Here is a 25,777-nt window from a genome sequence, read left to right as displayed (position 1 = left end):
TTCGGCTTGATGGGGGTGAAGGGAAAACTAGGCATGTGTCACAGGGGGCAGATGGAGGGAAAGCTTGCTTGCTTCTTGTCTGAAATGCGTCTGCTGTGGTCCCTGGGGTGTGTCCCATCAGCTACCGGAGGGACTCAGAGACTTTCAGTCTGGCGCTCACCGACTGCTAACACATTAACCACCCAATATGTTAATGCGCATCCCTGGCAGTCTGGGAAATGCTGAGTGGCAGGCAGGATAAAGAAGGTATGCTTTGCCCCTGCAGGGTGACATAACCGTTAAAAATATGGCCACATGCACCGACTGCTCTGTGGGGTCGTTACATCTCTTGCTGCAGACTGCTCTTAATGAACTTGAGTGCCCGACATCATCAGCTTGCGATACAAAGGGTGATGTCAACATTCAGAAGCAGAGTGGAACCCCTTTTCTTATTGTTCAAGGTCCATCCCTAAGCAGGAAACCAGACACGTAGATGGGTAGACCGGAACCACAGGCCATGACAAACAACTGTTGTGAATTCTGTCCTTTGACCCCATAGGTAGTTCATCGTGTGTGCTTGCACGATTCATAGAAAAGGATCTGCTGTGTGTGTGTGCTCTGGATGCCTCATTGTAAGGTTTTATGCATGTGATCACTTTAGGTGTAAAAAGAATTACTTTGTAGTAATGACTTTTAAAGACAACTGGAAAGGGTTTGAGAATTTCACTGAAGTCCCATGCTCTGCCTGTAACAGAGCTTGAGTGAGCCAGAGATTAACAGCAAGATTCTCCACTGACCACAGATCACAGCCAAGAGTTCCTATCTGTAAAGCCCCTGAGGGCATTTGGATCAGCCTTTTTTTTTTTTTTTTTTTTTTTTTTTTTTTTTTTTGTTCACTCAACCCCCAAAATGGATAGTTTGTCTCGTATGCACACAGCTTGATTTACAGAAGCCACTGGACCATGAATGACTTCAGGAGAGCTTGCCGATTCTATAGGCCGTGGAATCTAAGGGAACAAATCTTCCATTATCAGCTCTCTCCTGGACATCAGTGTGGGGCCTGCCTAACATGACTGTGGTCTTTCCAGAGCCTCACAAGAGTCCTGTGTAGTCCATGGAGTTAGAGCAGACAGCTAAGACAGAAGCTAACTGCCCTGTGGGAGAGAATGGGCTTGGCGCCTGTCTTCTGTTCCTGGAGTGTGGTCCCCGACCCCTCTGTACCAGGGCACAGATGCCCTGCTGCTTGAGTTTGGTTGGACCCAGTGGCAATGCTCTGGTGGCTTTTTGCAGCTCTTCTCCTTCGAGACCAGCAGATGGGCTAGTGCTCATGACCGAGAGCTGTCCCCCCCCCCCGCCCCCGGCAGTTCTGACACCGACAAACGGGCCGCATGTCCAAGTGGCATGACCTTCTTGGGCTTTCATTTCCTTCTGTCCTTTTCCTTTATCTTTCCATGGTTGTCAGCAGATTTTTAGGAAGGGAAAGACTAGAAGGATTCTGTGTATAAAACTGTTTCGGGAGGGTTTTTTTTGTTTTGTGTGTGTGTGTGTGTGTGTGTGTGTGTGTGTGTGTGTGTGTGTGTGTGTTTACATTTCCTCAGGTGATTTTAGCATGTAGCCCAATTTGAGAACCAGTTATAACTGAGGATAAAAGTTGGGCAGTGGCCATTCATTGTACTAATCCTTGCTCAGAGTCTGAAGGCCTTGGAGGGAGTGATGGACTCATTCCTGTTTGCTTAGAGGGGGCTGCCTGTCTTTTTCGCCTGTGTTGGTAATCGTTGGAAGAAACCAGCCTTGCTGTGCTTCTCTTGGCACGCACCCACCCTCCTGTGCTGGGCTTTGAAAAACAGAAGCGGAAAACAAAACTCTGCATAGGGACCCTCCTTTAGACATTCATTCCCTAGGGAGGTCAGAAACAGGCTACGGAGGACATCACCTGAACTCTTGCCTCTGCCTACGGGGCTCAAGGAGGGGTCTCTGCTTTCCTGGGGTCTCTGAAAGCATTATCCTAGCAAAGGAGAGGTCCCACCCACCATCCTTGGAACATGCTTGATGATTCTTTAAGGTCGGATGACACACCGTAGTTTGTCAAATCTTGTGGAGGGGATCCAGATCACAACTTTCCTTACAGGGGTTTCCCAACCCAAGCAAAGAGTTCTTCAATCTGGAAACATCTAACTGGATTTTATACCTCATCTCCTCTGGAAAGACTGACTGATGGTTAGCTTTGGGGGACGGCTAATACAGGCGAACGGATGCTCCCAATTGTGGGTGCGCCCAGTCAGATAGCTCATCACATTCTTTACCCCTAACTTTGGGATGATTCCTACATCCAGAGCTTTCCTGGATTCTATCATGAGGAATATACCAGTAGGGACGCAGAAGTGGCGCCCTGGGCTTTTCCTTTGTGTACACAGGCGTCTTTCAGATCCTTCGTTATCCTTTGCCTCTTGGTGTCTCATGCTAGGAAATGCAGAGGGTTGAGCTTTTGAGTCTTCATTTAACTGCCGTCCTGCGATGACTGAGGGACTGACATCCCCCCCACCCCCCCTGTCCACCACTAGTCTCCCTTCTCAGTAGTCTCAATGTCCTTACTGGTTCTTGGCTTCTGATCCCAGTGGTTTCTCACTGGTTTCTTTCTGTCCAGGTATTAGCGTGGCTCCTCCTTCCTCCACAGCTACGCTGCTGAGCAGCCGTCCAGAAGCTAGCTCTTCCCACTACCTCAACCCCGCTCAGTCCCACTCTCCTACAAGGGGCATCGTAGAGCTGGGCAGAATCCCGGAGCCTGGTTACCTGGGTAGCAGCGGCCAGTGGGACACGATGAGGCCTCAGAAAGGGAGCGTCTCTGGGGACCTGTCGTCGGGCTCCTCACTGTACCAGCTGAACTCCAAACCCACAGGTAATGCACAGAACTGACAGGATCACCCCTTAAATATGTCCTGTGCACAAAAACCCAGTCACACCAAGTGGAGGGCTGTAACTAAGGAGGCCAACAGGATGTGGTGGAGCTCAGTTCCAACAGTAAAAAACGGAATTTCCAGGAGACAGACCAAAGGGAAGGGGTCCGCTTGTAACCCAAGAGTGCTTCTTCTCCTGGGTTCTTCGATCCATAAAGGGGCCTCCTTATTCCTGGCTTGCTAAAAGTGAGGTAGGGAAGCATGCCCTGTAGCTTGAGGACGTGGTTTTTACCTTAGGCCTTCTCTTTAAGTGGGAATGGATGGATTTTGCTAAAAAACTGTTGAGTAACAATAAAGAGACTGGAAAAAGGCAGTAAGGTCTTCTCTGTCACCCCCCAAAACACACCCGAGGGTGGACACGCCTTGCCCAGAGGTAGTCGGGCTCAGTTAGAGCTGTCAGTTACTTTCTAAGTGATAGGCAGCTCCCTCTCACCGTGGGTGGGGCCAGTGGGCTTTCCTTAGCAGAGGGCCGCCCTCTGCTCCCACACCTCCTTCAGCGAGGTTGCCCGTGTGGAAGGGCACAGTGGGCGGAGGGAAGGGGACCTTAGGGTCAGGCTGAGGGGCCACTGGCAGAGCTCACCCACCCTAGCAACCAGCGTCCTAGCTTCCGCCTTGTCCTGGGATGGCTGCAGGGGCCGACCTGTTGGAAGAGCATCTCGGTGAGATCCGGAACCTGCGCCAGCGCCTGGAGGAGTCCATATGTGTCAATGACCGGCTTCGGGAGCAGCTGCAGCAGAGGCTCACCTCCACCACCCGGGAAAGCGGTAGGCAAGGCAGAGGCTCACCTCCACCACCCGGGAAAGCGGTAGGCAAGGCCCCGCCGCCTCTGTCCTGGATGATGGGAAATGTCCCAAGACAGAGCCTCCCAGTTTTCTAAGCACTGGTACTCGTTACTTCACTTGACTGTCCCACAGTATTGTGGGAGGTATCTGAGCTCAGAGCCCAACTTTCCTCAGGCAAAGATCTGGCCTCTTGCCCTTAATCGGCTTATATGTAGCTGGCTGGTAAGCAGTAGAGCCAGGTCTATGAAGACCCACCCCACCCACTTCACTTAGGAGGCCATTAGTCCCCACCTCTGCCCTGCCCCGCCCCCCCCACATCATTTGGAGGTCACCCTTCATGCATGCAATTGCTGCCTCTACACAGCAACCCCAGCCAGTTAGGGAGAAAACGCCTCCTACACAGTCACAGTGCCTGCATGTGCTGGGTGCCACTCAGCACCAGCCACTGTGCTCAGGTTAACCCCAGGCCTTGAGGGCCAGAGATTTCTGCTGGGTCAGGACAGCAGATCTTTGAGGGAATGGAAAAGCATCTGTTGCATGGAACATATGTGTGTGTTTTCTGGGACAGGCTCCACCTCCCACTTCTACAGTCAGGGCCTGGAGTCCATGCCTCAGCTCTACAGTGAGAACAGAGCCCTGAGGGAAGAAAACCAAAGCTTGCAGGCTCAGCTCAGTCATGCTTCCAGAGGTGGGTTGTGCAAAAATCACAAACTACAGCTCTCCCTAGGTCTGTTTCTACCCTGGCCATGACAATCACCAATTGGAGAAGCAAAGAGAAGCTGATGTAACAGCTACCCAGATTTACCAATCCAAGATTTACATTGCTAATCTACCTACAAAGGGCTAGTCCCTATGACAGTGGTTCTCAACCTGTGGGTCGTGAACCCCCTGGGCATCGAACAATGTTTTCACAGGGGTCACCTAGGACCATCAGAAAGCACAGAGATTTGCATCACGATTCCTAACAGTCGCAAAATTACAGTTATGAAATAACAACAAAAATAATTGTATGGTTGAGGGATCACCACAACATGAGGAATTATATTAAAGGGTCACAGCACTAGGAAGGTTGAGAACCACTGGCCTAAGAGATCTCAACCCTGAGGTTCTGGGACTGAATGGCTCTAGGAAGCCCGTTCCTTCTGAAAGCCCACCCATATCGATCCAGCTGGCTGTCTACCAAGCTGCCATGCCATTTGGGAATCTGCCCCCTTCCACCTGCTCACAGTGACTGGGATCCACAGCAGCAGGAAGCATGTGTCTGTATTCTCTCATGCATCTCCAGACAAGTACAGATGTGGGCAGCTGTCTGGGTCCTGTTTGCCAGTCCCCTGCCTCCTCACTACATCCCTCCCTCCTGCTGCTCTCTGGCCGTCCTCCTATGGTTCCATGTCCTCTAGAACTTTCCCAACCCTACTTAATGGTCACCTATGAGTGGGCATCATTTCCCATGTGGCCTGGGAGGCAAACTACCTTAGTTATTCATTGACTTGATTAACTCAATGTATGACTAGTAACACATGATTTTTATTTACAAATATCTATTGAACAGCTATTAAAAGGCTAAGAACAGTATATGAAAGGATTAAGTCCAGAATGAAGGGATCCTTGTGGAGGCAAAAGGCAAGAAGAGATATTTCTAAGGTAGCTACTCCAGTACAAGAAGATTTGAGAGGCAAAGCCCCTGCTGGGGAAGATAACTAGGGCTGAAGGATGAGGGGGAGGCAGAGAGCCTACCAGTGCATGCTGGGAAGAGAACAGCCTCCCTAGTGAGAAACAGCCAGACACCCAAATGAGTACACTTGTATGCAAGGACTAGCCTCATATGAAGAGTCCCTGTTAAAGTCCCTGTTTAAGGAGTTCTGATCAAAGAGATGTCACATGGCTAGAAAACACCAAAATGTCCCAATTTTCAAAATGATGATATATTCTAAAATCCATAAACAAGAAATCAGCGCTGGTCTTTGATAAGACTGAAGGTGGACAGCTGAGTGGCTGCCTGAGTGTCTAGAACACACTGAGCTTTAGGAACATGCTGCTCTCCCTCAGGGCAAGAGCGGGTGTGCTTAAACAGAGGGCCAGACACCACAATGAAAGAGACCCACACCCCCCAGTATGGGGGCGTCCCCTAAGGCGGACTGCTCACCCACACAGGACCTTCCTTCCTTCCCCTGGCCTCACGTGTGTTTGGGGGTTGACTCTCTACCGAGCTTTAGGCGGTGACATAGAGACCCCTGTCTCCCGCTCATCAGGACACTCCCAGGAAGTGGACCGCCTGCAGGAGGCTCTGCTCTCCTCTCGGTCCCAGCTTCAAGAGCTGGAGAAGGAGCTGGAGCGGCAGAAGGCTGAGCGGCAGCAGCTGCTGGAGACCTGCAGGAGAAGCAGGAAGAGATCTTGCATTTCCGGGAGGAGAGGCTCTCCCTCCAGGAAAAGGACTCCAGGTAGGCGGGGTCTTGACAAGGCACGCACCCACGTTCAGTGCAGACGTGATATTGGCAAAAAACGGTAGTTTCCTCCTTTGGAAAACTCAGTTTCCCCTCAGCTGTTCCTGCCACCCTGCTGGCTTAGAGCCAAAGGAAGACTCCATATTGGGCACGAGGAATAACTTTGGGTGCTACAAAGTAGAGATGAAGTCCTGTTGCAAAGGTGTCCGTCTGTCAGCGATGGGCAGGAGAGCATTCCCATGCTTCCCCTAACAGACATCACTTTCTCCATAACCTGCAAGTCGCTATGCCCGCAGTGTCTGCCTGTCAGCAAGGAGGGCACGGTAGGGCCCGCGAGGAGCCTGTGATGTTTGCGCTGCTGCCAGCAAAGGGAGCTAGTGCTCGGACTTCAGGCTGACTTGCTTCACCTGCCCAGACTCTGCTAAGTGAAAGTGATGGCCTGGCCAGCCCACCCCATGAGTTGACAGCTGGGGCTAAGATTCCCCAGGCAGAGGGCGACTCGCGGCTCCTCTCCCCCGACATGGCTCAGTGAACCCTTGCCTCTCCCTGGCAGGCTGCAGCACAAGCTGGCCTTCCTGCAACAACAGTGTGAAGAAAAGCAGCAGCTGTCCCTCTCCTTGCAGTCAGAGCTCCAGATCTATGAGTCACTCTGTGGAACTCCTAAGACAGGCCTGAAAGGTATGAGGACCCTCTCCCCCTTCTCTGTGAAGCCCAAGGGTGAGGCACTGTTGACATGAACGGCTGGGTCAAAGCCTGGGTGCCCTTGAGAAAAGCATCAGTGGTAGAACTATGGAATGAGGAGGCCCAGCTCTGAGGCTACTCATGGGTTTGAAGGCAGGTGAGTTGGTGGAATCATTTTTATGCAAGGAAATTGTAGAGCAAAGGCTCTTGAGAGCCTCCACTCAACCTGAGACCATGGTGGTGTAGATATGATGTCCACACGGTGAGGCCACATCTTATGTACAGCTAGTTTGTGGGGGACTTGGCGTCATGAGGAGCAGAATGAAGTCAGGGGCCCCCTAGCTCTGCTCCTGGTGCTGTATGAGAGCGGTTTTGTCTCACAGGTGGGTGGCCAAGCCCTTGAGACTCCAGTGCGACCCTCGGCAGACAGGAATGCCACAGAGCAGCATTCTTACTGATACGTGGAAACACGTGGTTCCGTGACCCTAGGTCCCCCTCTTTCCTCTTTCAGCTTGCAACCTGGATTCCTGCCACCAAGTCCCCAGTGAGTTAAGCTACCTGGTGGCGGAGATACGAGCGCTGAGAGGGCAGTTGGAGCAGAGCATTCAAGTGAACAATGGTCTGCGGCTGCAGCTGGAACAGCAGCTGGACGGTGGGGCTGGCAAAGCCGATCTCAGCCCGTCCTCTGTTAGCCAGTTCTCAGCCAATGTGGAGCCTGCAAACACACAGCCACTCTTCCAAGGTGAGGATGAGGGAGAAGCAGCGCCCTCTGCCCGCCGAGGTGTCTGTGGCACAAGGGCACTCTTGCTGAACTGCCTTGCCGCCTCAGGCAGAGACGGGAGATGTTTTTACACGGCCTCCCGAGTGACAACCAGGGACTCAGGATCAGGCCTGTCTCCAGACTCCCAAGTTTGCTACTTACAGGTTATCTGCTCTGGGCAAAGTATTTAAACTCTCAGATGTTTAACCCTTAGTTTACTCCACTTGAAAATGGGACTGATAAGAAATATAGCCTGTGTGGTTATCTGTAGCATTCAATAATTGTCAATCAGGATTGATTCTTCATATTTATGTCGTGCTTTAGAATTTACCAGGTGTCGTCAAATATACAATTTCACTGAAATAGGGCATTTCCCCCATCTCTGTATTTCCTATGAGAAGATGGAGTCCTGAGACATTTAATAGACAAGCAAGGGTCCCTAGGCCTAGGAGTCAGGATCAGGAGCCTAGGGAGGAATCAGGCTCAAGAGCAGGTGACTAGACTTTGCTGCACTAACAGAATGATAACCAGACTGCTGAACTGAAGCCTTTATGAACCTCGTCATTCTTTGGTAAACTTTTTTTTTTTTTTCAGTGCTGGGGCAAATGTTCTCCTACTGAGCCTTTCTCTCTGCCTTTACTCAGCATTTTAACATCCATACCGTGAACATTTATGTACAATTACATTTCGTTCAAGGCACTGTACTAGATACTACATGCAAAGTATATCCAAAATTGGGCTTATAAAATATCTACCAACGTTTTCAGCTAGACATGGCATTCTTCTGAAACACACCCTCCGCAGAGGCGTGCCCGCCGAGTGCTTTGCTGGATCTCTGTGTTATGGCCTCTGGGTGCTGGTTGCCTGAGGTCTGTCTCGGGCTACGCATGCACCACGTGGCTCAGTGTGCGGCATGTGGGCGGACCTGACATGGCTCCTGTTTTGCCCCCTAGGTTCAGCTGTGTCTCCTCCAGTCCGGGATGTTGGCTTGAATTCTCCAGCCACGGGCCTCCCCAGCTCTTCTCGCTCTGCTCCTGGCTCAGACCCTGCCATCAACACCAGGACAAATGGTAACTATAGCAAGGAGAAGACTCAGATCGTGATGGGACGTGACTGATGCCAACGGCCCTCGGCTGGCCTGTGTGCCTGCGGCACCTGTGTCCAGAGGCCTTTCTCCGTCTCTTGCCTCTGCGCGGTCCTCGGCCTTCCTCCTTCTTTCTACACTCTCCCTGCCTGCCACTCTGGTTTTGCTTTCTTCTTCTGTTGTCGCTCTGTTCTCCAGCGGGACTCCTCTGTATTCTGCTGCTTGATTTCTGGCTCCTCTTTTACCCAGAAACGTCTTCATTAATAGTTTGTATCCTGCATGTTTCACCAGTGGAAAAAATGTCACAGTATCCATTTTGTTGTTGTTTCCAGAGAAGAGCAATGTAAGTGAGCTGCTGCTGGCTCACTGTTGCAGGTTTCACAGGAACTTAGGGGAGTTGGTCACATAGCATCTGGCACGAGAATCAGAGGCAGTGAGCACATGTGTGCTGGTGCTCACTGTCTCCAGCTCGGGACACCCGGTCTAGGGAATGGTTCTGCCCACAGTTAAGATGAGTCTTCCCACATAAGCTAATGCCATCAGAATGATTCGCCTCGGGCATGCCCAGAGGCCCACCTCCCAGGTAATTCCAAATTCTGGCTGGTGACAATTAACACTACCACAACACGGTATGACGTGTCTAACACAGTGACCTAAGGACGGTTATAAACACGTAGGACCTAGAGTGCTCTGTGGACTCTACCATCCTGTATTTTTGAAGGCTGACTTGCTTCTTGCCTCTTTCGTTGTCCCTTTGGAGCAGAGTACCGGAAGTTGTTATTACGTCTAACAGTGGACCCTGTCTGTGTTTCCTCCTCAGAGCTGGGTTTAGATGATTCTGCAGTGATGAAGAACCCTCCCAAGCTGGAGGGCAATGCTGTTGATGGTTCCTTTGCCCACAAGCATGGCCGACATGTCATTGGCCATATTGATGACTACAGTGCTCTGCAAGAGCAGATCAGGGAAGGCAAGCTGCTGGTCCAAAAGATCCTGTCTCTTGTGAGGCCAGTGTGCAGCATCCCTGGCCTTGAAGCTCAGGGCATAGGGGTAAGAACCTGACGCTCTTGGGGGCCTCTCTCCCCCTGACTTTACCTCCTTTGCACAATCATTACGTCTATGCTTACATCTCCCAGTCGCTGAGGAAGTGACTTACGTTTATTCCAGCCAGAACCTTTCTTTCCTGTCTCCCATCTCCACTCGGCGACAGACCAGGCTGACTTGATACTCGGACTGAGAACCCCCGGAGACCCCGTGCTTTGTAACAGAGCACTTGTAAAATGTTGACGGACCAGGCCATTATGTTATCCTCTTCGGTCGCTTATCTGTAATAGGAATGCTGGCAGAAGGCCATGTCTAGATCAAAGTCAGTCCGGTGGGCAGGCATCCACGGGAACCTGCGTACACAGAAGGGTAGTAAACTTGATAGTGCAGCTTTCCCTGTTCAGACCGAGCCGAGGAGGGGAGGCAGCCGGCGAAGCTCTTCAGTGTGCGCAGTAGTTAAGAGGAAACAGGCACCAGTGATGGTGTTGTTTGAGAAACTGGCCACCCATGGATGCTTGCATAGGACAGCCTTGTCTACAAGGACCCACTACTGAAGAGCAAGCTAGAGTTCCTTGTCGGTGTGCACGATAAGGTGCCACAGGCACAGTGTGAGGAGCTGTCCTCTGTGATTGCATCACGGACAAGGAAGGTGCAGTTTCAGAAAGGATGCCACACAAGAATGAGTTCTGAAAGCTTGTAGGGCATCCTGGGAGAAGGGTTCCAGGCAAAGGGACCCGCTGTCCCGGAACTGTAAGGGAAAGCCAGGGTTTCCAGCAGGCCTGTGTCCTGGGCGTGTTCACACAGGAAGCTTGAGCCCTGAGCTTGGAGCAATGGGATGCCCTAGTTCCAGTGACATCCATGGCTGCCTGTCCTCTCTTCCCAGGTACCAGGTGCCAAAAGTGTCCGTGAGCTGCAGAGCAGCGCCAGAGCTCTGAACCACACCCTAGACGAGTCAGCATCCCTCCTCACCATGTTCTGGAGAGCAGCCTTGCCAAGCTCGCACGGTCCAGGACTGGTAGGCCAAGCGGTAAGAGGCTGTCTTCGGCTGGTTAAAACCTACCTTTTCCATGCCAGTCTGGCCCTGCTCTCAACTCCTTCAGCTTTCTTAATGGTCAGGGGTTATATGGCAAGTTGGGGTGGACAGAATCTTTGTGGAACATCCTGGAGGGAGACCCCTGAGCCATCGTGGCTGCCTCGTGGCAGTTCTCACACATTCTCTTCCCACCCTCCAACTCTTGATGAGACATCAGAGAGAAGGAAAACATGGAAAGTAGACGTAATCAGCCCAGAATCCAGGTATTTCTTGGGGCTTGTACCCTGAAATTTAAGCTGATCGAGAGACCTTTTGACAATATGGCACTCTTCCTCCACCTCTAAGGTTCACTTGACCAAAAGATCATAGCACGAGAGCCTCTTTTAGCCATTCTCTGGAATCTCAACAGTTTTTAAAGTTCGTGTCTCTAGACCAGGCCTGGGTCTGCTTGCCTCTCCGGCAGGCTGTGGTCAGCAGACCTTAGACAGAGGTGTTCCAGCTGCAGATAACTGGTACTGATGGCTGTGGACCCAGCTATGACAATTCAAGGAGCTTTCATGTCTCCACAGTGGCAGATACTTGCAAACTTTCCACTGTCCACTGGTCAGTCCCATCTCTTCGGATATAACATCCCTGAACTCCTAAGTGTCACTTGAGATGAAGAGTTAAGGAAATTCTACAGGGCTGAACTGAGCTCTTGCTTTTGGTTGGGATTTGGTGCTAGCCTAGAGCGAGGCTTTCCCTGGCAGGCTTTGGCTTCTCCATGTCTCTCTGGCGGCCTGGTCCTCAGCTGTTTCCAGCAGGGGTTTGAGAGGTTTGTTGTTGTTTGTTTGTGACAGGGTCTCCTTGCATATTTCTGTCTGTCTTGGAAATTGCTCTGTAGACCAGGCTAGCCTTGAACTCAGAGATCCGCCTGCCTCTGCATCTGAGTGCTGGGGTTAAAGGTGTACACCACCACTGCCCCGCTAAGGTTTGAGAGGTCTTAAAGGAGGGAATTTAATACAAAATCCCAAGAAGATGGTAGCCCTCTGCTTGACCAGAAGAGCTAAAAAGCACAGGGTGTGTGCAGCCTTGTGAATGTGGTCTGAGTCTGTTCCTCTTCCCCAGGGACAGTTGATGGAGAAAGAACTCCTGGACCTGCGAGCCCAAGTGTCCCAACAGGAGGAGCTCCTTCAGAGAACCAATGAGCGGCTGAAGACAGCCAAGCAGAAGAAGAAAAGCATGGAACAGTACATCGTGAACCACCGTAGGTGTCCCCGAAGGGCACACGGGGAGGGCTCTTCCAGACACGTGACCAGAGGGACTCAGGAATGTTGAAAGGGGAGAGACTGAGGGGTGATGGTGGGTAGAGAGGGTGGCTAGAAGTGATAGACCACACTGAGTGGCAGAGAGCGTGTTTTAGGATGCATGTGCCAAGGAAGCCGGACTCAGCTGGTAATTCCCACATTGTGAGGAGGTTTTCTGTTTCCAGTGACGAGGACCCATGCTGTCTTGAAGAAAGCACGGACTAATTTAGAGGTAAGGACGACGCTGCAGCCCTGGGCCACAGAGCCTGTCCTCAGCCACCAGCTACCATCCTGTCTGTGGCGCCCCTGGCCAGCTCTGACATTCTAAGAGGTTTCTGGTCCGATGTAGGTCGTGGCTCCTCAGCAGAGACCACCCTCCCTCCCTCCCTCCCTCCCTTCCTCCCTCCCTCCCTCCCTCCCTCTTTCCCTCCCTCCCTCCCTGGCCTCTGCCTGTCTGCCTGCCCTCATCTTATTTCCCTCTCTCCCTGTACCGTAGCTCTCTGTCCTTCTTGTGGGGTGAGGAAGCTGGGGAAACACAGCACAGGGGCCTCCTGAGGGCAGAGACATTGGGTGTCTGCTTATGAGGCCATTTGTGCGCACTGGAGTTTCCTCAAGGGCTCTGTGGGAAAAAAAAAATCAAAGTAGACCGAACCTTGCAAATTGACCCGGCTACCATTGCTGCGAGGTTGGGTGTACCCTTGTCTTTAAAATCTTTATGTAGCCTCCTTGATCTAGAAGAAAACTTGAAGATAAACACTGCCCCCGAAGGCGAAAGACTCTCTATCCCTAGTAGACATTCTCCACCGTCCTCTCAAATGCTATAAGTGCCGGACCTTCCCCGGGAAGCAGGGCGAGGGAAAACTTGGTGTGTGTGGTTGGGGCTTAAAGATCAGAAACTGTTCTCTGAACGTGGACTTGACGCCGCCAAAGCAGCCCAGCAGCTGCCCAGAAAGTTCCTAACCCCATCTGCGGCAGTGCCCCTGCGCGGCGTGGGGTTGGGCCGGACAGCTCGCTCTTTGGCCTCGGTCTCACTCCCGTTTCTTCTCTGATACTCTCCTTTCTTTCTCGAGCCTCTGTAGCACTGCACTTACAAGATTCCCTCTGTGCAGCCATATTCCCGTCCCAGCCAAGGTAACCCGGCCGCCTCCGGCACCGCCGGCCCAAGCCTGTGGAAGCTTGCCTCTCTAGTTCCTAGGGCCCGTGGGGGAGGGACACGGGCCTGGGCCTAAGCGAGGCCCCAGGCCTGTCACTAACTGGCTGTGTGGCTTTGGCTGGTAGAACTCATCTTAGATTATCTCCGAGGCCCTGCCAACTCGCCCCCACTGACAACAGGGACGTGCACTTACCGGGAAGACTTCCTGCTGTACGTCTTCCCCTTCTACAGAGAGTGGGCTCCTTAGTGTGTGTCTGCTCACCTCCGGCTCAGCACTTCTTTTCTTGAGAGATAGAAAAGGCACTTTGGGTGTCTTTCTTTTGTGTTTGTTTGCTTCAGACCACTTGCTTTGGAGCATGATCCGACTCCTGAAGGGAGAGCCATGGGGTCTGGCCGCTCAGCGTACAGCGGCGTGAGAGGCAAGACTCTAGGAGTGTGGAAGGCTTCCAGCTAATCTAGGCTTCGGGAGCTTCTCCGGGCCGGCGCCCCCGGCCCTGTGCTTGTCCTCCTAACCAGCTCTCAGGCTCCTGCCTGCTCAGCACACTTGCCTCTGACTCCAGCCTCCAGCAGGGGCTGACCACTCCCGCTGACTGACGAGGTTTGCCTCCCCTTGTCCGCAGGTGAAATCCTTAAGGGCTCGGCCGTGCACTTCAGGCTTGTGACCCTTGTCTTCCAGGAGCCACACAAGAAGCGAAGCCACAACAAGTCCTTAAAGCAGCAGCAGGAAGGGCGGGCCTGCCCCCCTCTTGTGCAGCTGCCGATCTGCTGAGGGATGTCTGTCCCACACCTCCCCTGCTGGAGGTCCAGAAAGGGGCTCAGAGACGTGTCCCCACGGGACAGGCAGGCGAGAGTGGCATCCTGGCAGCAGTGAATATGACTAGCCAAGGCCCGCTGGGCCCAGCACTAAGCCAAACTGACGTAGACTGCATAGACGGCCTCGCGGCTCTGCTTCTAAACAGCCTCCGTGGCGCTGGCACCCTCCTCATCACGGTTCTTGCCTCAGCGTCTGTCCTCGAGATGGCCAACTCAGGGGAAGTAGGACCTCGACACCCACAAAACGGGGTGTGTGGTCCCAACACCGAAGCTCCTCAGTTTTAAAAGCACACGAATTGAGTGGCAGTGCCCTGCTGGACAGTGTTGGGGCTCAGCAAAGTCCCCTCGCAAACTGACTCTTAATCTAGGCCAGCCCTATGGGCCAAGCCAGGTAGTACTTTGGTCTGCAACACCACGTCAGAGTTCTTTGAGTCTACACAGCAGACGTGGTGACTTCTGGGTGCCCCACGCTTAACCTAGCACCTTCTGTTTCCTAGATGATCTCAAGTTGAACGGGCGTCCCTTAAATGTGCTGTCCCCTGGAATCCTAACTCCCCTCGGGGGAACTGGAGACTGGCGGCCACATCATGCCCGTTGAATGTCTAAAGCATACAGCACACCTGCTCCTCTTTTAATGCCATGGCGAGGCCTGTTCTGAATTGAAGACTGTGCGTCTTCACAGTGCTCATAGGATGTGGCTGTGTGTGTATAAATGTATAATATAGATATATATGTTGCTATGGCCAGGTGTCAAAGGTCATAGTGTGCAGACAGGTGGGTGGGAGGATGCTACACAGTCTTTCAGATGGCTATTAAAGCAAACTGTGTATAAAGAAATTGTTTTCCTTTGCTTCTCATGTCTGTAGCAGCTCCTAGAATAAGGATATAAGAATATGGAAGACGTGCCGCTGTCTGGCGTCCCCATGTGTGCATGCCTCATCTCAGCTGGTCTGCCTGAGGCCCCCCGAGCATGAACTCTAGTTCCCCATGAGGTCCCATTCCCATGACCCAGGAAAACATTGCCAAACTGCAGGCACAAGTGTGCCTTGGTGGGAAAGGAACTGCTTGCAGAAAGAAAGTGGTTCACAGAACAGACACAGCAGACGATAAACAACTTCAGTTCTTCCTGAAGAAGTTAGGGGTGAACAACAGCCCTGATATTGAAGAGGTGAACATGTTTACTAAAAAAGGAACAGTAGTGCATTTTAACAACCAGAAAACTCAGGCGTCTCTGGCAGCAAACACCTACACCATCAAAGCAGACACCTTTACCACATACCATTACAGCACACACCTTCACCATCACGGCACACACCTCCACCATCACGGCACACACCTTCACCATCACAGCACACACCTTCACCATCACGGCACACATCTTCACCATCACAGCACACACCTTCACCATCACAGCACACACCTCCACCATCACGGCACACACCTCCACCATCACGGCACACACCTTCACCGTCACGGCACACACCTCCACCATCACGGCACACACCTTCACCGTCACGGCACACACCTCCACCATCATGGCACACACCTTCACCGTCACAGGCCGTGCATGCGCTAACAAATCAGCCGACACTCATGCTTCTCAGCATTCTACATCAGCTTGGGCCAGACGGTCTGCCTAGAGTAAGGAGACTGGTGAAGCTCTGCCAGGTCTGTGGATGGAAAAGGACCATTCGCTGCTGGAGAGGATGATGATGAAGTTCCAGATCTGGTGGGGAATTTTGAGGAGCCTCCTAAGGACAAGGCAAACTGAACTGAGCTGACTTCTGAAGATGGTGACACTTGCCGAAGTCACAGGAGCTGCTATTTTATAGCATGACTGCTTTGTAAACTTCTTTTGTTTAGGGATCTGATAAAATCTAGCTCTCCAATATTTTTAAGCCCAAGAGTCCCCTGGACTCTGCAGCTCAGTTTTTGCTTAGACACAATTAATTCTTTGCAGCCAATTAAGCTGAAGAAGCCTGGAAAGAAAATTTGGAAAGGGGTTAATAAAATTCTTTGCCTAGTTAAAATGAAAAAAAAAAGCATATGAAAGACAAGCCATCACTAAGAAACCCAGAGGCAGCGGTGGAGAGATTGCTCAGTGGCTAAGAACACATGCTGCTCTTGCAGAGGACCCAGGTTCAGTTCCCACACCTATGTCACGTGGGCCACAACCGCCTGTAACACCACCGCCAGGGTATCCAATACCTCTGGTCGCTGCAGGCTCTGCACACGTCCACCACCACCACATCATTTAAAACAAGACATCAGAGCTGGAGAGACGACTCAGCAGTTAAGAGCACTGGCTCCCCTTGCAAAGGACCCAGGTTCAATTCCCAGCACCCACATGACGGCTCACAACCACCTTCCGTGTAAGCTCCAGGGGATCCAATGCCCACAAGGGACTGCCCCCAGTGACTCACTTTCTCCAACTAGGCCCTACCTCCTACCCTTCGCCACTTTCCCAATAAGGCCATGATATTATGAATCCATTGAGGAACAGTTCCATTCATTAGATCAGAGCCTCGTGATCTAATGTGTCTCTGTGACTGCCTGCACACCCAGTGCTCCTCTGACCTCGACATTCTCAATCTAAGGATGTTGACTTGGCAGGGAAGTAGAATGTTGGTCCCCGTGGGCAAGGTGCTGGAGGAAAGGGGGAGATTTTCATCAGCGGGTACAAAGCTTCAGTTCCACAGACGGAGTGAGTGCTAGAGATCCAAAGGACAGTGCTGGGACTGTAGTTAATGTTTTCACACTCGAAATATGCAGACATTAGGTCAAAGTGTTCTCACCAAATTCGTACACACACACACAAGTGTGACTCAAATGATAGACTACTGGGCTGGAAGGTGGCTCAGTGGGTAAAGGCACTTGCTGACAAATCGTAACAACCTGATTCGAGCCCCAGGACCCACAGTGTGGAAGAAGAGAACTGAGTACCTCACGTTATTCTTTGCCCTCCACATGCATGCCCATCTGCATACATAAGCCAATCAATCAATCAATCAGTCAATCAATAAATACGCAATGCAAAGTCAGATATACTAATAGCTTACCGGAACAATAGTTCATTATGTATATACATATACATATATATTACAGTATATCAGAGTAGATATACTGTAAATATATTCAATTTTAATAAAAGCCTTTCCAAGAGTATTAAATATTGACAACAGCATAAGAATATTAACTATATTAAGTTTATACTTTTTTAATGTGTTCAAAGGATTCAAAAGTCTGTAGACTGAATGTGGGGTTTTTGTTATTTTGTGTGTGTGTGTTGTTGTTGTTGGTTTTGATCTATTTGCTTTTCCGTGACCTCAGGCCAAAGATGCAGAAAGGAGATCGGGCACACCTCTGGATTTCAGCTCACTAGGGGACAGGTGACTAAGGGCATGCAGTCCCCACCACTGCTTGGTCCCCTGGGTCAGACTCACTCCGCAAGCCCCACAAGGAAAACACTTGCCAGGGCTGGAAAGGCCAGGCCATCTTTGGTCGCACCACTGGGGTCCCTGCAGTCAGCAGGTCTTCCTAGACCCTTGAATCTGAAACCTCCGCTGCTCTAACCCTGTGAGCTGTCCTTGTGTAAACCCCTCCCTAGTCATTCACCTTGACATATAGTCCCTGAGCATCTATTGCTTCCCAGAACCCAGAGACGCTTCCTCATCACCATCTACGTCAGCCCCCGGGATCATTCAATACGACCCTCCCTCCACCCCCAGCCTCACAGCATAGAGCTTGTGTTCAGGCTCAGGTAGGCCACAGCCTTGTGAAGTGGAGCCACTTCGAGACCTCTGGCTATTGTTTGATCAGAGCACAACTGTGTTATCTGTTAAGCCATCCAGCATATCCAATATCCTACCCACCCCACCATCAGGTTCCCCTGCCTCAAGTCCTCAAGCCAGCCACCGTGAGGGACCATTTCTCTCTGAAAGTGCACCCACGGGCAGTCCCTATCTGAATGCTACGGCTTCTGTGCGATGCATGTATCAACCATTTCAGAGATGAGGAAAAAGAAGGAACGAATCAGCTTCCTGTCCACAATTCAGCCAGCATGTGGAAATCTAGAAACCTCTGAACTTAGCCCAGACTTGGTTCATTCTAACGAGCTTCCCACATCACAGTCTCCTTCCAATGAGACCACTGCCTGCTGTCCAGACACCAAGTCACAGCAGGTGGGGAGGCAGGAATAGGGATACCCTAGCCTCTACCCAGGCTGCTTCTTCTTCCTCCTACTCAGTCAGGCCTGGTCTCTGGAGGCTCCAGATACAGTGCAGACAGGAGAGCTGGACCAAGGTCCTTTGCCTGGGGGAGTGCCATATGAGCTGGGCACCTGGAGGCAGAGTGGGGTAAGGAAGGCCTGTGGCCACTTCACCTGGCTGAGTTTTAGGGTGGGGTGATGAGCTACCCTGTGCCCCTGTTAGTCGCTCTCGGTGGTCCTAACTGAAGGCTGTCGGGGTCACCCCAGGTGAAGAGGTCCTTTAAATACTGACTGAGGAAGAAGGAGGCCTCTCTCCCTTCCCTTCACTGCCTTAACTGGGTCAGAAATCAGGCCTGAGCTTCAATTGGGAAATTGAATTCCTTAAGGTAAGACAAAAAGGAAAATTGTAACCAGTGACAGAACTTTCTGTTCCGTATGCCTGATTATACCCATCAGTCACTTTCCAAATTACCATTCAGAGGCTTGTATTAATTATAAATGCTAGGCCAATGGCTCAGGCTTATTAGTAGCTAGCTCTTACATTTAAATTAACCCATATTTCTTATCTATACTTACCTCATTTTCTATACATCTTACTTCCTCAGTGGCTAGCTGGCATCCCCTTGACTCTACCCTTCTTCATCTCCATCCTCAGTTTGATTGCCTAACTTTATCTTGCCTCACCCTGGCCCAAACTGTTTTATTATCAATCAATGAGAGCAACACAGATTCACAGCATACAGAAGGACATTCCACTGCATTTCCCCCTTTTTGTCTAGTCAAAAAGAAAGGTTTTAACTTTAACATTGTAAAATTATATAACAACAGTTACCAAGAAAGAATTGCAGTTACAATATCTAGTCTCTATTTGTATTTGACAAAATTAGAGAAAACACTCAAGTATCTATCTTATCTTGGTGAGTCTAAAGTTTTGTATCTAATTTACCTTTTATCATAACTAAGTAAAACTATAACTATCTAGTCCTCAACTCTGTGTAGGAGGACCCCAAAAGGATATACTATTACCTGAATAAATAGGAAGTGCATTGCAAGCAACTTCTAAAACTCTAGAAATGACAGAGACATCTGGCTGCTTGGATACTCACTTAAGTTTTTCTGTAACATTGGGGCATCTATCTTCAGTCTATAGGCCTAGAGTCTCTGGCAGACTTTTTAGTGAAGCAGGAAATTTGAGGGACTGTCTCACCTATATTGGCAAAGTTCATCAGTTGCTTTTCTCGGTGTCCTGAAGAATGTCTGGCCGTTTCTTCTGTGAAGCAGGAACCTGGATGGCCATCCCATCTTGTTTTGGCAAAGTTATTTTCCTATGGGTCCTACATGTCCAGTTTATACAGCATATTGTTAGGCAATCCAGGCAAGACCAGTTTCTTGCCCAAATGGCTAGCCTTGCCACATTGAAAGCAAACTCCTTATGGAGTTTCTTTGATGCCCATCATCCTCTTTGAAGTAATTGGTGCTGCCAGGAGCAGACATGTCTCACTGTCAAGAAAAGTCTAGTTCTTAAGACATTTTAAATGCGATATTCTGTAGGTCTTTGAAGTGTTTTAAGATTACCTATCTAATTGAAACATACCTTTGTATACCTAGAAAACCTCACTAATATGCCTGTAAGTTTGATTATTATAGATGACTATTAATCTGTATTCTAAAATATACATTACATTTTTTAATGAGCTGCATAAACATAACACCCTAAGTAAGAGTAGAAATATACATACAGTACAACAAAATTAACTTTAAATTTTGACCAATAAACCAAAATCCATACTAATGTAAAATATGTAGGATTAATAGTTGTTTTTGGATTAAAGTAGATTCAATAATCTACCTTTTTACCTTATCATTTCTATTTCCCCTGTTTTTCTTTTCAGAACAATATCCCTGAATCTAATCTCCTTTGTTCAGCTTTTTTCCTGACCATTATCCATAACAACTTGTAAACAACCCCCTCAAACAATGACAAACATTGGGTGGGTGTAGTTCTCTAGCCTACTTCCCACTAATTGGGAATGTTGGTAATCTTTGGGGGACCCTAAAAAAATTCAGGATTATGGTCAAGTCCTGATTGGAGTAGTCTGTGAGGCTGGATCATTTCAGCCAGCAGCCTTCAAGCTGTTCTGGATGCAGAACTCAGAGGAAACTGCAAGAGAGATACTCTGAAATGTTGGATCATCTGGGCCATCCATTCCTATTGGAGAATTTTCAGGGGGTCTTCCTCAACCAAACCTGATTTTCCTTAACCCAGAATGAATCAACAGCCTCTTATTTTCTGTGGTAATAAAAGCAGAACCTCTTTCCCAAAGTAACATATCTTTTGACTTAAATTTTGGAGTCAAGACATTTTTAAAATATATAAGTTAGATTAATCTAGCAACGCTAATAATCAAACATCTCTTAGCAGCTGTTGCTCCTTCCTCAACAAACATAAAAGACAATGCAATAACATAAAGTATCCAGACTCTCTGTGCATTTTCCATCTTTACATGACTTATTTTAAGAATTTTCTTTACCCCTTTTCTTTCCTCTCCCAAGCCTATGCATGTTAAACACACTGTAACCTGTTTAGAGGCTTTTCTTTTCTTTTTTTGTCTGAATTTGTCTTTATTTTGCATCTGTAACCTTTTCTGTCTGCATGAGCAAAAAACTGCTGTGTAACTTAGATCATGGCAGGCTGGTGCTAGCTCCTCTGCCCCAGGTCTAGTCTATTCTCATGGTGGAGGCACCTTTCCTGCCAGCTCTGAGAGCCATGTTTATCACTCCAGCTCTGGGAAGTTTCTAGGTCCACACCATCACCGAGTAACGTGTCCCATGGCTGCTCATAAACACTATATAAGTGGCTCTTAAAAGAGCCGCCCACTTTTGCTGTGAGCACCGAGCCAGAAAACCATCTTCTAAGTTAGCTGTACCTCTGCTGGCTGCCAGCGAACAGCCCACCAGAGAAAAGACAGCTACCAAGAAGTCATGCTTGACTCCGTTCCTGTGAGTCTAGAATCTTATTTAAGCTTTGTCAGGTTTTATGTGGATGTACATGTGTCACATTGGAGTGCTATATGTAACCGGTGGCAGAGCTTTCTGTCCCATATGCCCGATTATACCTGCCAGTCACTTTCCAAATTACCACTCAAAGGCTTATATTAATTATAAATGCTTGGTCAGTGGCTCAGGCTTATTACTAGCTAGCTCTTACATTTAAATTAACCCATATTTCTTATCTGTGCTTTGCCACATGGTTTGTGGCTGGTTACCTCATTTCCTACCCATCTTGTTTCCATGGTGGCTGGCTGGCGCTCCCTTGACTCCACCCTTCTTCATCTCCATCCTCACTTTGATTGTACCGCCTAAACTTATCTTGCCTTGCCATTGCCAAGCTGCTTTATTATCAACCAAAGAGAGCAACACACATTCATAGCCTACAGAAGGACATTCCACTACAGAAAATACATAATTAAAACTCAGTGAATAAAAGGTTATTAGAACATTGACAGATATGCTATGGGACTGTCTCCTGAATTCTTCAAAAGTAAGTGCTTGGCTCTACACAATAATTTTGAATGCTAATTATGCTAGAGAGGGTGGGTCCTGGAGACCTATAGATTACAAGAGTTCTTGTACTTTACAGGCTTTTTTCTTTGAATATTCTTGGCATTAGTCAGGGTTCTTTAGAGGAACAGAACCTATAGGATGAATACATATATGTACATATGTAATTTATTAGTTCAGCTTGCACTAAAATAGTAACCACAGCTGCCTCTCACCTGAGGGACTGAGAACCCATAGCTGAGGATGGGTGCTGTCTTAGTTAGAATTTCTATTGCTGTGAAGAGACACCATGACCATGGCAACTCTTATAAAGGAAAAACATTTCATTGGGGCTGGCTTACAATCCAGAGGTTTAGTCCATTATCATCACGGTGGGAAGCATGGCAGTGTGCAAGCAGACATGGTGCTGGAGAGGTAGCTGAGAGTTCTACATCTGGATCTGAGGTCAGCAGCAAGAGAGAGTGAGCCACTGGACCTGGCTTGAGCTTCTGAAACCTCAAAGCCCCACCCCAGTGACACACTTCCTCCAACAAGGCCACATCTCCTAAGAGTGCCACTCCCTATGAGCCTATGGGGGCCAGTTTCCTTCAGTCACCACAGGTGCCTCAGTAATCCCAATCTGGTACCAATACTTGAAGAGTTCCTAGAGAGCAGTAGGTCCTTGGTCCATGGTGGAAGTTCAGAAATGCTCGTTCTGATATCAGGAAGGAACTGGCAGCTGCAGCAATGTGGTAAAGCAACTTGATGGCAAGTAGAAAGGCCAGATGAGCAGAGGGCAGATAGTCTTCCTTCTGCCACACTCTTCCTTATCTGGGCTGCTACCAGAAGGCACTTCCATGCTCGGGATGGATCTTCCCATATAATCAAGGCAACCAGGATAGATCTTCAGTCAAGGCTCCTTATGCAGGTGATTCTAGCTAATGGTGAGTTGGCATTAAAACCATCACAACGGCACTATGTATTTACAGGTCTCCTTGCCTTCCTCACTGTGAAATCCCTAAGGTGAAGTATGTAGGCGCAGTATGCACCTTTGCCCGAGTTCCTACTGTACATAAGACAGCAGGTGGATCTGGGAGAATGGGAGATCCCTCGGAGATCCCATCACTCTATGTGTGCAAGCACAGCAACAGCACACAACTGCTGTGGAATCATGCTTTTGCACACTGGTTTAACAAAACGCTGCTTGGCCAGTAGCCAGGCAGTCATTGTCTGCTTATCCCACCTATTCTTCCTGCCTGGCTACTGGCCAATCAGCATTTTATTAAACCAGTGTACAAAAGCGTGATCCCACAGCACACAACCACGCTGGGAGGCCCTGGCATGATTGGGTGCTTGAAAGCAATCGGTTGAATCAACCCTCCATGTTAAACCCTGTCATCGTGCCTGAGAGGCAGGCAGGAAGAGGGTGAGGCTTGGGACCATCGCTTCACTTTCTCGGCTTCCAGGTTCCCTGGGTTTTATGAGATGAGTATTCAGCAGGAAAGCTCCGAGTTCAGTGGCTGCATTTACCTGAGCTGTGAGTAGAGCAGATGTGGCTGTGGGTCACTGACCATATATGCCGACATGAAGTCATGAGGACTGGGTCAACCAGACTTGAAAGCTGGCCTCTCCCACCCCACCTGTCTTTCGATTATACTGCATCCTGACAGGTTTGCAGATATACCTAATGAGGCTCTAGAGAAGTTCCTGACCTCCATTTAAAATGCTACCATTGGCTCAGAAAAACACAGAATATGGTGGTTGCTCTTCAGTTTGTTTGGCTGTATTTAGAACCACCTAGGAGACACACCTCCATGTTTGCCATTGAAGGAACTTTCTAGAGAGGTTTAATGGGAAAGACGAATGAATGCCCTTCACATAGGCTGCCACTAGAAGGTGCGGCCCAGATTAAAGGTGGATCTTCCCACCTCAAAAGATGCAGACTAAAAGTGGGTCTTCCCATTTTGAATGATTTTAATTAAGAACCCCCACACACAGGTGTATCCAACCCCTTGGGTTTTAGTTAATTCCAGATGTAGTCAAGTTGGTAACCAAGGACAGCCATTGTACCACCCAATGCTGTATCATCCATGCTTTTCTGGCTCTTCCCTGTGTGGCTCTCTAATGATGACCAGTGAATACCACTTGCCAACCTTCAACTGTGGGGCACTGTCTTGGGAGAGTCTTCAGGTTCTTTTTGTCCCAGGTTTCCAGGGTCTAGAGAGTCCAGCACTGTCTCAAGTGTTCCTTGCCACCTTCCCATTCCTAGGTTGGGGCTCGTGGTACCTGCTGTTGGCGTCTCACCTGCTGAGGATGCCTGCTGGATTTAGAATTTCAGACTTCAGGCTGGAGAGACAGCTCAGCCATTAAAGGCTAGGCTCACAACCAAAGTATAAGAATTTCAGTCTCCTTTCAGTATGGACTGGCCAATGCTTGACGCTACAAGGGCTCAGCGGTTGTACCCACCGAGCTTCATTAACTTAGAAGAGATTTTTATATGCATGGATAGGGGAAAAAGAACAGCGAAGCAGAAACTGATTTGCTCTATTTCCAAGAGGACAAAGGCAGTGGCTTCTCAATCATTTGCCTGTCTGAGAGCCATGATTTTAGCTCCATATCCCCATTACCCCCCAACACCTTCTGTTCCTATTTTCATTGCAAACATTTAAAATCATTTAATCCATTATAACTTATGTAGATACTCACAAAATAAAAAATAAATACATTTTTATTAAAAAAAGTTCAAGGCCACCCTCGGTTGCACAATGACTCTGGAGTCAGACTGGACTTCACGAGTGGGGGGGAAAAAAAGAAGGAAAGAAAGAAAGGAAGCTGCAGGCAAGAAAGTTGCCCCTCTCCAGGACAGAACCATAACATACACTCAGAAAACCTCATCCACGCCCGATATGGATGGTTCTGATGAGATTCTGGACTTCTGATATGGTGCTGTATAAACCACCTTACTTTGCCGATATGAATGGTTCTAACGAGATTACGGACTTCTGATATGGTGCTGTATAAGCCACCTACTTCGAGCTGATGCTGTGATTGAAGGAACGGGGAGACTGAGGGGAGAAGATGCATGATCTCTGCATTGGGGAGAGACCAGGGCCTGGCACCTAAGAACACCCAGGAGGTGTTCCATGAAAGAGTTCCTGGGGGATCAAAAATGTCACTAAGGGAGCTGAAGAGATGGCTGGCCACTGAGCGTGTTTGCCGCTCTTGCTGAGAGCCAGCGTTCAGTTCCCAGCATCCACGTGAGGTGCCTGACAGCTGCCTGTAACTTCATCACCAGGGAACCTGACATCTTCTTACACACAAATAAAAAATAATAAGCAAATATTAAAATAACAGATTCCCACTTAGTCTTTCTGAGTTTTAATACCGAGGAGTCCCCACATTGGAGAGCGTGTATTTCAAAAGTGTGTATTCTTTAAAGCCTCCCTACCGCGGTTGAACCAAATTTCCCTGGAAAATGTAGAGGGTGCCCTATTGAAAGCGGAACGTGCTTCCCACCCAGCACCACGTCGGATGAGGACGTGGGCGATGTGAAGCAAGAAAGTTAGAGAGGCCACCGCGGGTGGAAGAGTGGTTCCGGGAGTGAGAAGAGGAAAAGAGGAGAACAAGAGGGCTGGGTTGGGAGTGGGGGTGGGGTGCGTAGGGACTCCCGTTCTCTCCTTAGGTCCAGTCCATAGGTCTGTTCTCGACCACCACTCTGGAGGTCGTATGTAGCATACCGAGGTCACAGCGTGATGTGTAGCAGCAGCGGCCTCCACTCCCATCACGTCATTGTCGTTTTCGTTCTTGGGGTTGGCAGCTCTCACTCTTGGGAGCGGCTCTTGGCTCATCCCATCATGGGGATTCGGCGTCCAGAGGCTGCCAGGGCCCCCGGGAGACAGCAGCGCGGAGGCTGCGGGCACCTGAAGGTGAGAGAAGAGACCAGAGCTAGCTGAGTGCCTACACCTCCTCCAACCTTCGTCTCTAATTAGGGCAACCCTAGCTTTTCTTTGCACAAGCCTC

General features: G+C 49.5%; 1 protein-coding gene across 1 annotated transcript in view; it reads left to right on the top strand.

Annotated features, from left to right (window-relative positions):
* Positions 1-14,847, top strand: part of LOC114680909 (myomegalin-like) — a 199,198-nt gene extending 184,351 nt beyond the window's left edge. The window contains 14 exon segments of the mRNA XM_028854083.2: positions 2,624-2,875; positions 3,566-3,697; positions 4,284-4,403; positions 5,968-6,078; positions 6,081-6,156; positions 6,713-6,837; positions 7,352-7,582; positions 8,554-8,670; positions 9,505-9,731; positions 10,609-10,752; positions 11,866-12,004; positions 12,230-12,276; positions 13,124-13,175; positions 13,818-14,847. Coding sequence (XP_028709916.1) covers positions 2,624-2,875; positions 3,566-3,697; positions 4,284-4,403; positions 5,968-6,078; positions 6,081-6,156; positions 6,713-6,837; positions 7,352-7,582; positions 8,554-8,670; positions 9,505-9,731; positions 10,609-10,752; positions 11,866-12,004; positions 12,230-12,276; positions 13,124-13,175; positions 13,818-13,966 — 1,922 coding nt within the window. The 3' untranslated portion in view covers positions 13,967-14,847.
* The last annotated feature ends 10,930 nt before the right edge of the window (positions 14,848-25,777 follow it).

The sequence above is a fragment of the Peromyscus leucopus genome, chromosome 6 (assembly GCF_004664715.2).
Source record: "Peromyscus leucopus breed LL Stock chromosome 6, UCI_PerLeu_2.1, whole genome shotgun sequence".
In the NCBI taxonomy this organism is placed as follows: domain Eukaryota; kingdom Metazoa; phylum Chordata; class Mammalia; order Rodentia; family Cricetidae; genus Peromyscus; species Peromyscus leucopus.
Note: the sequence above shows the minus strand (reverse complement) of the source record. Positions and strands in the feature narration are given on the sequence as shown.